The sequence below is a fragment of the Dipodomys merriami genome, unplaced genomic scaffold (genome assembly GCF_024711535.1).
Source record: "Dipodomys merriami isolate MVZ:Mamm:240054 unplaced genomic scaffold, mDipMer1.0.p SCAF_9, whole genome shotgun sequence".
Classification (NCBI taxonomy): domain Eukaryota; kingdom Metazoa; phylum Chordata; class Mammalia; order Rodentia; family Heteromyidae; genus Dipodomys; species Dipodomys merriami.
In genome coordinates this window covers 58,911,914-58,924,300 of record NW_027206512.1, presented here as the reverse complement: position 1 = coordinate 58,924,300, position 12,387 = coordinate 58,911,914, and the positions used below count along the sequence as shown (strand labels likewise).

The 12,387-nt window shown below is 43.8% G+C and overlaps 1 protein-coding gene across 3 annotated transcripts in view; it reads left to right on the top strand.

Moving 5' to 3' along the window:
- Positions 1-12,387, top strand: part of Cc2d2a (coiled-coil and C2 domain containing 2A) — a 77,850-nt gene that overhangs the window by 50,234 nt on the left and 15,229 nt on the right. For all 3 annotated transcript variants that reach the window (XM_070012292.1, XM_070012293.1, XM_070012294.1), the window contains 9 exons: positions 300-438; positions 1,063-1,266; positions 2,973-3,065; positions 3,569-3,660; positions 6,338-6,505; positions 8,439-8,544; positions 8,708-8,817; positions 10,768-10,864; positions 12,029-12,127. In XM_070012292.1, coding sequence (XP_069868393.1) covers positions 300-438; positions 1,063-1,266; positions 2,973-3,065; positions 3,569-3,660; positions 6,338-6,505; positions 8,439-8,544; positions 8,708-8,817; positions 10,768-10,864; positions 12,029-12,127 — 1,108 coding nt within the window. The remainder of the gene's footprint in view (positions 1-299; positions 439-1,062; positions 1,267-2,972; positions 3,066-3,568; positions 3,661-6,337; positions 6,506-8,438; positions 8,545-8,707; positions 8,818-10,767; positions 10,865-12,028; positions 12,128-12,387) is intronic.

The window sequence follows — 12,387 nt, the reverse complement described above, 5'->3', positions numbered from 1 at the left end:
CAGCCTTCTTTCCTAGCCAGGGCTCAGGACCAGGCACATTACTGCACTGGGAGACTTCTTCCAGGGATCACGGTTGTATGCCCTCCAGTCATACTTCTTTATTGCCTTATAACATCTTCCCTCACAATCCTCAAGTAAAGTAGCCCCTAAAGTAAGATTCCTTCTGGTGGAGATAATGGGTTCTATATTCAATTCTGTCTCTAGGATTTTGTGGTCCTGATATAAACTGCTGTGTGGTAAAGTTAGGCTTGTGGGGTCAGGTGGTTGCTGTTCAGTTTGGGTCTTGTTTTGTTTTCCAGTGCTTTGAAGAGAGCGGACGCCATCTCATCCATTGGCACATCCGGACTGACAGACATGAAGAAGTTAGCCAAGTGGGCAGCAGAGTCCAAGCTTGACCCTAATGACCCCAGCAATGCCCCTTTGATGCAACTCATTTCGGTAAGGTGACCATTTTGAAGCTCAGAGAGATCATTGAAAGGGCTCTACCCTCTACTTGCATTTTCTTTTTCACTGCATTTTCAGTGAATGTATAAAGTGGGACATGAGTTAGCACATTATATTTCATAGAACCAACTACAATGGCTTTTTACTGCCAACTTTGTAATTTGTATAAAACCACAATAAGCATGCAGGTGCCACAGAGGGAGACCACAGGATAGGTTCTCGTGATCAGAGCTACAGGCATGATTCCATTGATGGGACAAATGGAAGCTCGATGAAACTCTCCATTCTTTCATTTCCTTCTAGTCTCTTTAAGTCTAAGAACAAGCTTCCTTTTAGTCATCCTTATGTCTTTACTAACTCTTCTTCCAACACATTGCTTCTTAATGTGAAGAAGAGAAATTAGGAAGGAGAGTCCATATTACTTGAAGTACAGTATATTCCATGTAAAGTAGCAAATCACATTTTTATTGTTATTATAAGGTGGTATACAGAGGGCCTACATCCAATAATGATTACATTTCTTTTTGGACAATGTTACCTCTTCCCTTTGTCTCTCCCATCCCTACCCACATTGTCTTTTCATCTGTGGTAGAACTGATCATTTTCTGATGTTTGTAGGTTGCTACCAGTGGAGAATCCTATGTCCCTGATTTCTTTCGACTGGAACAGTTGCAACAGGAATTTAATTTCATCTCAGATGAGGAATTAAGCAGATCCAAGAGATTCAGGCTTCTTCATCTTAGAAACCAAGAGGTACCAGAATTCCGAAATTACAAGCAAATTCCAGCATATGACCGAGAAATTATGGAAAAGATATTCCAGGTAAGAAATTGCCTAAAAGGGCTAAGAAGGTATCTGCTGTGCCATCTGGCACACAATTATAACTTGACTGTTCTTGTTCTCCATAGCAGTAGTTGTTTCTCTTTAGAGTACTTTATTAGTATTATTATTAATCTTTTGGTAGTCATACACAGGAATTGCTACTTAACAAAGCAGTTAAAGAATACAGCACATCTTGATAAATGTCAGCCCTTTTATATATTACCTGTCTCTTACTTTTCTTGAACTTGACATGTAAACACTCTCTAGGTCTCATTATAATGACATATAAACTAACCAGTAACCAGGATTCTGAGTTCGTTGGTCAAATTACCTCCAATTAGAATTGCAAGGTTGATAAGTATCTCGGCAATTACTATGGCTAGTTATTCCTGCTGTAGTTAGGAATTCAATTGCATTTTAATGCATTAAGGTTCATTGGCAAAGCACTCTAGCATCATGAATACCATGATGATTTTTCTTTTTTTCTTTTTTTTTGGGTCCGGTCGTGGGGCCTGAACTCTGGGCCTGGGCACTGTCCCTCAGCTCTTCAGCTCAAGGCTAGTGCTCTACCACTTGAGCCACAGCACCACTTCCGGCTTTTTTCTTATGTGGTGCTGAGGAATCGAATCCAGGGCCTCATGCATGTAAGGCAAGTGCTCTACCGCTGAGCCACCTTCCCAGCCCACCATGATGATTTTTCTTGAAGAAACTATTCTTGGAGAATATTTCTGGTTAGTTGGTTTTTTCCCTTGAGCTTGTTTGGCTTTGTGATCCTATGGGATTAAACCCCCAAATGTTGAACAACCTCAGGCACCAATTGGAGTTTATTGGGTGATGAAATCCCCAAAGAGGCTTAAATATCTAAATACCCTCCCCTGGGAATAGCTGGCACACCTCTGTGCCTCATGTCCCCCTGGATGCTGGACCTGCTCCACTGTCTGGTCCATCTCCATCCTGTCTGGACTTCTGGTGTACTGACTTCCTTGTCAAGGAGGACACGGGTTTTCTGTACTGGGCAGCATGGTCCCCAGGACCAGGCAAGTCTACACCAGCATCTTTGGCCATCAGAAAAGTGTTTTCCTGTCCCAAGTTCAAAAGTCCTGAGAAACAGCTCTGAGTCACTGAACTAGGACACGACTGGACACCCAGCTGTAGGTGAACATGGACACAGGGGAACGTGGAAGTTCCCAGGGGCTCACACAATTGTACTGACAGAAAAAGGGAGAGGCCTCAATTGACAAAGCCAACAGATACATCTCCTGTCTTCCTCCATATAGTTGGCCCAGGTCAGCAGCAGATAGTTTGATTATGATTAATATTTTATCTGGAGCTTTTTACTATTCTCTGAAGTGCTTTACTTAAAATGCGTCAGGCAATACGTAAGCAAAGGCTTTGATGAGCTTAGAGCCTTGGATGATAATTGCTTCCTCTGTGTCACCCAGGGCCTCTGTTCCTCCCTGCATGAATATGCTAACTCTTAACTATGGTACAAGTCTCTTCTGCTACTAAGGCAGTTTAACCAACTGAGTCAGAATCCTGGATACTGCATGTAAAGCCAATTCTAAGCCAAAAATTGAGAGGAAGGGGAAAGAAACACTTAGAACCATATTTTATGGTTTAAATTGTATGTGATGAACTATTCTTTAATTCCAAAAAGGAGCATCAGAGCATACTTTAAAATCATGATAATACGCTTGTGATTTTAGGACTATGAGAAGCGGTTACGAGACAGAAATGTGATTGAAACCAAAGACCACATCGACACTCATAGGGCTATGGTAGCCAAGTACCTCCAGCAGGTAAGAAAACCCATTAAAACCATCGTCCCAGGGAGAAAAGGGCTAGTATTCTACCATGGGAAGCTCTCTACTCTTTTGGCTGCTAGCAAGTCCTCTATTTAAATTCTGAATAGAAGGGATGAATAATCAATTCTGCATTGTCTATTTGAAACTGGTCTGATTTTTTTTTTGTCATTTCAAATGAATTTCATCTCATGAACTTTTGCCATCTTATGTGCCAGGAACATTTCCAGCTACTGAAAATATAACACTGACCTAAACAAGAAAAACCAACAAAGTAAACAGACAAAAACCCCAACTCTGCCTTCAGGGAGCTTACAGTCTAGTGGAGACAACTAGAGAATTTACAGCAAGAGGAAACCAGATCAGTGGAGAAAGTTAACAGCCTGAGAGGCAGTGGACACACTGAGGTGAAATTAGGGCAAAGACAAGGAGTTGAAGAGAGCAAACTCTGAAGCTGAAGTGAGAGAAACGCTTTAAACAAAGCCAATTTCTTTTCCCAGGTTAGGGAGTCCGTGGTGAACCGCTTCCTCATCGCAAAGCACCATTTTCTCCTTACTGACTTGGTAGTAGAAGAAGAAGTTCCTAATATCAGGTAAATCAAGCAAGATCGTTCATACTTTCTATGAAATTTTATTGTTATTCTATGAAAAATGCCAGAGAAGATGCTTTGATCAGCATATGATGTGCAATTGCTCGATTAGTGCCTCATACCAACAGTCACTGAGAGAGTTCTATTAGGATAAGTCATCTCAGCTCCGATCCTGTTGCATCCCAGGAGAGCCCATCGTAATTACCTTCCTGCTCCTCCAAACCAACCTCGCCAGCCTTTGCTATTTTCATTCCAATTCATTGAACTCCAACATCATTGCCTTCCTGCACAAATTCTGCTGTCCCAACTTCCCAACACCAAGCTTTCCTACACTCCCATCGATAAAAGCAGAAGTGACTAAGTCCCCCCAACCCCCTCTGAAGTTCTAGGGTTGGGTCAGCCTCAAAGCTGGGAGGCACAAACCTAGGATGTTTGGTGAAGGTGGTGGGCAGCACGAAAAAAAATTGATGTTGACCTAGAAGCTGGAAAGGGATTGTATTTGCTGTTACTTCGTGTGATACTCTAGTGGTCTCAGTTAGGGAGAAGTGCAAAAAAGATCACAGACAACTTCCTGTTTGTGGTTTTGTGGGGTGTATTCAGTTCCTGACCTTTTCTGTGATCTAGTCTCTTGGTCTCCTGACAAGGTCATTTCCCATGAACTTTCTTTCCACCAATCATGCTCAGACCAAAAAAAAAGGATGTACAACCCATAGCACCTCCTCCAACATTATGATATAGATTCATGCAAAACCTCCATCTTTATTTCAGGCCCAGAGTCCACAGTCACTGAATGTTTTCAGACATGAAAAGTTCACTTAGACTAGATGATGATTGTTCATGCTGTTTTTCCTTTTCTTTTCTTTTCTGCTTTACTTTCTGCATTAAGTTCTGAAGGCTCAGGGTATGTTCCTTTTCTTTTCTTTTCTTTTGTATTTCAGTTTGTTATTGGCTTTAAACTAAGATGTTTGTTTGTGGAATGGTCTCAGGCTGACTGCTATGGAAACATCCAAGCCTCGTGAGAGGAGTCAGCTCCTGAGGAGGGAGAAAGGATTCACAAGGGAGAATCTTGGTCATGTTAGGATGCTGATAAAGCCGTGCAAATTGGGGTTTGGCAGGTATCCTGGAAAAGTGAGGGGATTCTGATAGTTAATGACCTTGAGTTTGAACTCTAGCTCTCCTTCTACTGGTAAAGAGCCTGCAGCAAATCAAAGCACTGCTCAGAGATTCTGAAAAGAATGGGGTAAATCTTAGGCCTTCATGGATAAGAAATACTATATGTAAGGCTCCTAGTGTTCTTGATACACAAAACATACTTATAAATGGTAACCTATTCTGTGCAACCTATTTTGGAAAACAAGTGTGAGCAGCTCCCCGAGATTCCTGTAGGATCTACCAGCCATGACCACGCAGGGCCTGCAGTGCCCTCCTCCACATCTCCTAAGAGTCTGTTTGGCCAGCTCAATAATCACCAGGAAAGCAAAAGGCCATGAGTACTGATGGGTGCATATGGCTGGTACTGCACAGCTGGCTTTAGTCTGTGGCTCTTTGGCATAGTCTTCAATCTCTGCTTTCAGGGACAAAGTCCTATCTGTCTTTCTATTTAATCTCTGGGCCAGAATTTATTTGCTCCGTGGAGTCTCTGGCCTTGTTGCTTTCATCTTCCAACGAGTGTTTATAGCAAATCATGTCAATGAAAGGCAGAGAGAGAATTCTCCTCCCCCGGGTCCCTTGCACTGCTTCCAGTGTAGTCATACAGAAACTGTCATCATCACAACAGCTACCACTTGAGGGCATCTCCTAAGTACTAGGGCGCTCAAACTCCTCTCTTTATACTCTCAGTCACCCCAAGAGGTTGGTTGGGATTATTATCCTCAATTTACAGACGATGAACAGCCTTAAAGCAGTGAAATAAGATGCCCCAGGGCAAAGAATGGAGGCAGGATTCACACCCAGTCTACCTGACACCAGCAAGATCTCCAAACAGCCTGAGAAGACTATGTGACCAACTGTAATAAAAATGATCAGACTATACAACCAGGCACTGGTGTCTCACGCCTATAGTCCCAACAACTCAGGAGGCTGAGATCTGAGGATTACATGTAAAAGTCAGTTGAGACAGAAAAGTCCTTGAGACTCTTATATTATCCAGCCAAAATCTAGAAGTAGAACTGTGGCTCAAATGCAAAAAAGCGAAGGGAGAGCATCATGGCCCTGAGTTTAAACCCTAGTACTAGCGTGTGTGAATTGATTAATTGATCAGGGTAATAGTTCTGGAGAGGCTCAGAGAGAGTTCCTTCCAGTCAGTGTGGCTAGGTCCCTGGGAGAAGGTAAATCTCAGCCGTCTGGCAGGAGTCAGGATGTGAAGAGGAGAGCAGGTTCAGGAGCTGGTTGGTGAGCAGGGTAATGGAGGCCAGCAGGGGCCAGAACATGGCTTTTCTTGTTCTGATGAGAAGCAGCTACAAAAAAAATCATCTTAACAACCCAGGCAATAGGATCAGCTTCATTTCGAGACTATTTCTACCCTGTTTAAAAGGAGAATATTCAAAAAACTAAAAATAGTAATTTAATAAAAAGGAGAGTTTTGGGGGGCCTGTAGTCCTGGGACAGTTTGGAAGGTCATCTCATAATTTTCTGAATGTGTACTTCGAACTGGACCCTAATCTGGCTCTGTAATCATTAGCATTTTGGGCACGAGCCTTTTCAAGCTGGCAGAACAAAAGCGACCACTGAGGCCAAGGAGAAAAGGTCGAAAGAAGGTGACAGCCCAGAACCTGTCTGATGGGGATATAAAACTGCTGGTGAACATTGTCCGGGCTTACGACATTCCAGTGAGAAAGCCAACGGCCAGGTGAGTGAGAGCTCCTACAACCTGGGACGGTGTGCGCAGGGTCCCAGACAGCGAGTCAGGATGCTCGTTCTTCACATCATTTTTAGGCAGCGGGGCCTTGAGGACCTCGCTGAAGCCAAGGTCCTACTTATTGTTTGCAAGTGATAGAGTCAATTCAGTATTGGGAACATCTCCAAGAGAGTTTCACGGCCAGGAAGGTAGAGCTGAACTACATAGTGTATTACAAGGGCTAAGACAGTCTTCTGCGGCCCCTCTCACCTGCCTCCCCCTGAGTTTGCTTCTTCTTTTTTTAATGTGGTAGAAGTGGTCCATATAGCTAGGGCACTCCTAAGCATCACTTGTCAGAAGCTGTGGCTAGTATGGCTTACTATCCTGGGGCCAGTATGGAGCTCTTAACCACAAGTGAGATAAATCTTGAGTATCTCACGCCTTCAGAAAGACATAGGAGGACCAAGAATGACAATGCTTTCTGCTAACAGTGTAACAGAGTAATATGGAATTTGTTGTGCATTCAACTTGTACAAACTATGGTAGCACATTTGCATATGTTATATCATCGCTCCTACTAATTCCACTACGATGTCCATTTTGCCAAGGAAAAGTAGGAGTGGAAAAGTTGTATCTTGACCAAGGTCATCCACTATCTGGATCCAAAGAGCATCATGGTAGCCTTTGGCATCATCTTCTTTCCCTATGTTCTTCTACACTAGCTCTCCATTCCTCTGTCCCCATCACCCCATTATTTTGCTCTGTTTTTCTTTAGTGACTAATTTTCAACCTATCACAAAACATCCATTGGTCCCAACTATTCTCAATGCTTTTCTACTTGTAAGTGTCCCCTTAAGTCCTGAAACCTTTGGAGACGTTGCCCACATACAACTTTCCAAACTGGTGCCTCAAAGCCGGACTCTGGGATGAAAAACTGATTGGTCTCTATGGAATAAATAGAGAGAGAGAATATAGACTATATACAGGATATATATAATATAGAGGTAGAATACATATATTCTATAGAGATCATATAGATAGATCTATATCTAGCTAGCTGGAAAGAGATGTTTCTACCTAGCTAGAATTACAGAGGTGAGCTACCAGTGCCTGACCTAACACATGTTTTTCTGTGTTTTGTTTTTTAAATAATGTAATTGTTAGTTTTCCCAAAAGAAAAGGGTTTTCTCTGATAGTTGTTGTGTTACATGTCTTACTCATATAGTCTCATGATCTGTCTGAAACTTTGTTCAAAGCTGAAAATCTGGTAGAAAGAAACAACTTGTTTCTTTGTCCGTTAATGAATGCAAATGAATTTGGCAAGCTATAAAATTCAGCACAAATATGCAAGCTAGTTAGTTGTTAGGATGGGGCTGGCATTTAGAAGATGCCTTCTAGATACAACCTCCACTTATTCCTTTAAGAACTGCAGCGCAGAAGAGAGCAGGGGGTACAACTCACTCGTAAAGCTCAAGCTAGGAGTTCCCCAGGCTCTTCCCCATGAAGTTCAGCAGGCCCAGAGAAAGAGATGCTGTGTCTGGGGTAGGTGATGGGGGGGGGGGTCACTGGAGAGCGACCGTATTTACTTCAAAGCAAAGATACCTGGCAGAGAGATACATGAGAAGGATAGAGGCTCCCATTGCTGAGGGAAAACAAGTCTCCCACTCAGGCGATTGAAGGAGAGTGAAAGAGAGAGCCTTTCCTGTTCTGTTCTCAGCCACACAAGCAGCCCTGAAGAATGGAAGCTGGAGAATGTTCTGGCAATCACTTGGTAATGGGGGGGGGGGGGGGACCAGAGCACACTGAAAGTCTCCTGAAATGTCAACAAGCTAATGGAGGGCATCTCAGTACATCCCAGGGCCATACATCTTTGAAAATGAAAGCCATCTTTTCTATAGGTAGACTTTCCTTGTCATTAATTTCCACCACACACTTTCCCTTCTAGCAAGTTCCAGCAGCCATCAAGATCTTCAAGGACTTTCAGTGAAAAGCATGTTACATCCCCTAGCCCACACAGCCCGACACCCAGCGCTGACTTCCCCCTGAGCCAGGTGAGCCTCTAGAACCTGGCTTCCAAGCCTTACACACCACTCCACGTATTTTCTACTTCTAGACAGTCTTTCTTTCTGCTTCATCCTTTGGTAACATACTGCTAAGAACAAAATAATTCAAACTAATGATGATGGACTTCGGAATTTGTTCTTGATTTTTAAGGTGTTAGTACGTCCCTTTGTAGAAGTTTCTTTCCAACGAACAATTTGTCACACAACCACAGCTGAAGGACCAAATCCTAGTTGGAATGAAGAACTTGAACTTCCATTTAGGTAAACATATATTCTCCTTTAAAGAATGACAGTACTAAGCCGGGCAATGGGGCTCACACCTGTCATCCTAGCTACTTGGGAGGCTGAGATCTGAGAATTGCATTTCAAAGCCAGGCTGGGCAGGAAAGACCAAAAGACTTTTATCCTCAATTAACCACCAGATAACAGAAAGCAAAGCTGTGGCTTAAAGTGGTAGAGTGGTAGTGGGCTAGCCTTGTGCAAAAAGAGCTCAGGGACAGCACCCAGCCCCTGACCACAACAACAACAACAACAACAAAAAGAACTACAGTACTACCCAAGAGACAAAAGTAGGAAGGATTGTGGTTTGAGGCCACCTCAGGCATAACATTTATGAAATACCCCCTGCCCCATCTCAACCAATAATTTGGCATCATGTCACCTAGGAGGATTGCAGTCTAGACCAACCTAGGCATGAATAGCAAGAGTAGTCAGCCTGGGCAAGGAAAGTCCATGAGACTTATCTTCAATTAACCACCAGAAAACTGGAAGTGTTGCTATGGCTCAAGTGGTAGAGCATTTGCCTTGAGCTGAGGAGCTTAGGGACCAGTGCCCAGGCCCAGAGTTCAAGACCCATGACCAAAAAAATATATATATCAAGAATTAAAAGGGGTGGAAGCATGGCTCAAGAGGCAGAGTACCTGTCTTGCAAACACAAAAGCCTTGAGTTCAAACCCCAGTGTCCTCTCTAAAAATGAAGAAGAAGGAGAATTATAGGAGATATTTTGAAACACTGTGAAGGAAACAGACTCAGTAAGAAATGTCTGAGATGTTTTTAACTAAGGAACTGGGATAAGATCCAAGTATCCTGACACCAAGCAAGTCCCATGTTTCTCCTCTTTCCCTACCAGCTGACTGTCCAAGAATAAAACTGGAACTCTATTAGGACACTCCACTTCCCTCCAGGCTCTGACTTCTTACAGCCCACTGGCACCACCCTGCTTTTCCTTTCTTCCTTCTGCCCTCTCCTGCAGCATATTTCAAACTCCAGTTCCCATAAGTGACCTTTCTCCTTTGCCAGGGACACACAAGCATTCCAGAACTGTGGTAAAGATTTTCATTAGTTGAGAACTTGAATCGGCCTTATCTAATCTCTCTACTTTTTTTTCTCTTGGCAATACATGGGTGAGAACTCAGCCTCATACTTAGCTAGTCTGGCATTCTACCACTTGAGCCATATGTCCAGTTAACCCTCTATGAAGAAGAAATGAAAACACTTAGAAAGAAGGTGACTTACTTAACGCTACATAGTAAATTAGAGACAGATCAGGGATTCAAACTAGTTAAGTCAGAAGAGGGGGACAGTTACTACGGTTACACATGAAACCAACAAGAGCAAAGAAAAAACACAAGGAAATGTACAGATATATGCTAAAAACACGTGGCACCGCATCTCCAGCCCTGCGATGGACAGGCAAGCTCAGGCTGACCTGGATGGGGCCCAAGTGGGTCAGACTTCTTACCTCTGAACAGCTTCACACGTCTATGAGAAATAGGGTGGGCAGCAGGACCAGACCCAGAACAACCTCTGGACTAGCTGGGCATGCTGGGGACATGGCATTGGAAGTCTATAACTGCATTAGCTGGCAACCGTTAGCTGTCCCCAGAGCCATCTTGGTCCTGGTGAACTGGTTCCGTGTAAAGCTGACCATAGGGCAGAGTAGGTAACTCAGCAGCAGAAGCTGTAGAGAGCTCAGAGGATCAGAGAAGTCAAGGGAGTAGGATGGTTTGATCCTCAGAGCACGTGGTCCAGTGCTCCCTCCCTTGGAGGATAAGCATTATATCACCATATCAGCATGTCCTTGTATAAGACAAATCTTGGAGTGGAGGCCTGGCTTTTAACTCTTACAGCTATGCTCCTACTCGGGTATTTTTCACATGTTGATGTTCTGAGTGCTGAGAATTCCTGTTTCACCTGTCTGTATTTTGCAGGGCTCCTAATGGGGATTACAGCACCGCCAGTCTACAGTCAGTGAAAGACGATGTATACATCAACATTTTCGATGAAGTAGTGTATGATATCTTAGAGGTAAGTGCTCCGTTTTTTTGTTTGTTTGTTTTTTTGGGTCTGGTTGTGTGGCCTGAACTCTGGGCCTGGGCACTGTCCCTCAGCTCTTCAGCTCAAGGCTAGCGCTCTACCACTTGAGCCACAGCACCACTTCTGGCTTTTTTCTTTTTGCTTATGTGGTGCTGAGGAATCAAACCCAGGGCCTCTGGCATTCAAGGCATGCGCTCTACCACTGAGCCACCTTCCCAGCCCCTTTTTTTGGGCGGGGGTGGGGTGGGTGTGGGAGGGTCCAGTCGTGGGGCCTGAACTCTGGGCCTGGGCGCTGTCCCTCAGCTCTTCAGCTCAAGGCTAGCACTCTACCACTTGAGCCACAGCGCCACTTCTGGCTTTTTTTTTCTTTTTGCTTATGTGGTAACTGAGGAATCGAACCCAGGGCCTCAGGCATGCAAGGCAAGCGCTCTACCACTGAGCCACCTTCCTAGCCCAAGTGCTCCGTTTTAAGGAAGATGTTGGCACTCATTTCACAGCCAAGTCCCTAGCACATTTTTCATTTTTCTTGTGTTTGGAATGTTTCAAACTTGATCTATTTCAAACCTTTCAAACAGAAGGGGGAGAGAACTCACTTTTTCATATTCAGGAAAGTGTTTACTCTGTTCTAAGAATTATACCAGCTGCTTTGCTTTTTTGGGGGGTAGGAGGAGGGGCTGGTCCTGGGGTTTGAACTCTGGGCCTAGGTGCTATCCCTGAGCTCCTTTTGCTCAAGACTAATACTGTACCACTTGAGCCACAGCTCTGCTTCTGGCTTTTTGGTGGTTAGAGTTAAAAGTCTCACAGAATTTCCTGCCCAGGCTGGCTTCAAACTGCAATTCTCAGATCTCAGCCTCCTGACAGGCAAGAGGCCCTGGCACCCAGCTGCTTTTTATATATTTTCTCATTTAATTCTAAAATAACCTTGTGAAACAGACTGTGAAATCTCCTGTTGATTGACCTGAAAACTGAAATTGAGAAGTCAAATGTATTTCCAAGGGTCACAGAGATATTAAGCATCTGATCTAGAATGTGATTAGGTTGGTATGACCTAAGTCCACATGCTTTCAGCTAAAATCCTGCTACTTTCCTACTGTCACATTAATAAATATGTGTCTGGAGTTATTGAAGCAGCATTCCTTCCCACACTTCCGTTAGGATGACCGTGAAAGAGGAAGTGGAATCCATACCCGTATCGAGAGACACTGGTTAGGATGTGTGAAGATTCCATTTAGCACCATCTATTTCCAAGCAAGGGTAAGTAAAGGCAGCATTCTGTGAGAATGGGGAACAGCTTTCTCCGTGTTTATTCCTGTTAGCATCTCAATAGTGAGAGAAGGTATGTACAAAGCCCTTGGAAAGATAAAAGGCACGACACATAATGTCACTGATCTTACATTCTACTGACATGGGCTTATTAAACATGTATGGGGCTGGGAAGGTGGCTCAGTGGTAGAGTGCTTGCCTTGCATGCATGAGGCCCTGGGTTCGATTCCTCAGCACCACATAAGCAGAAA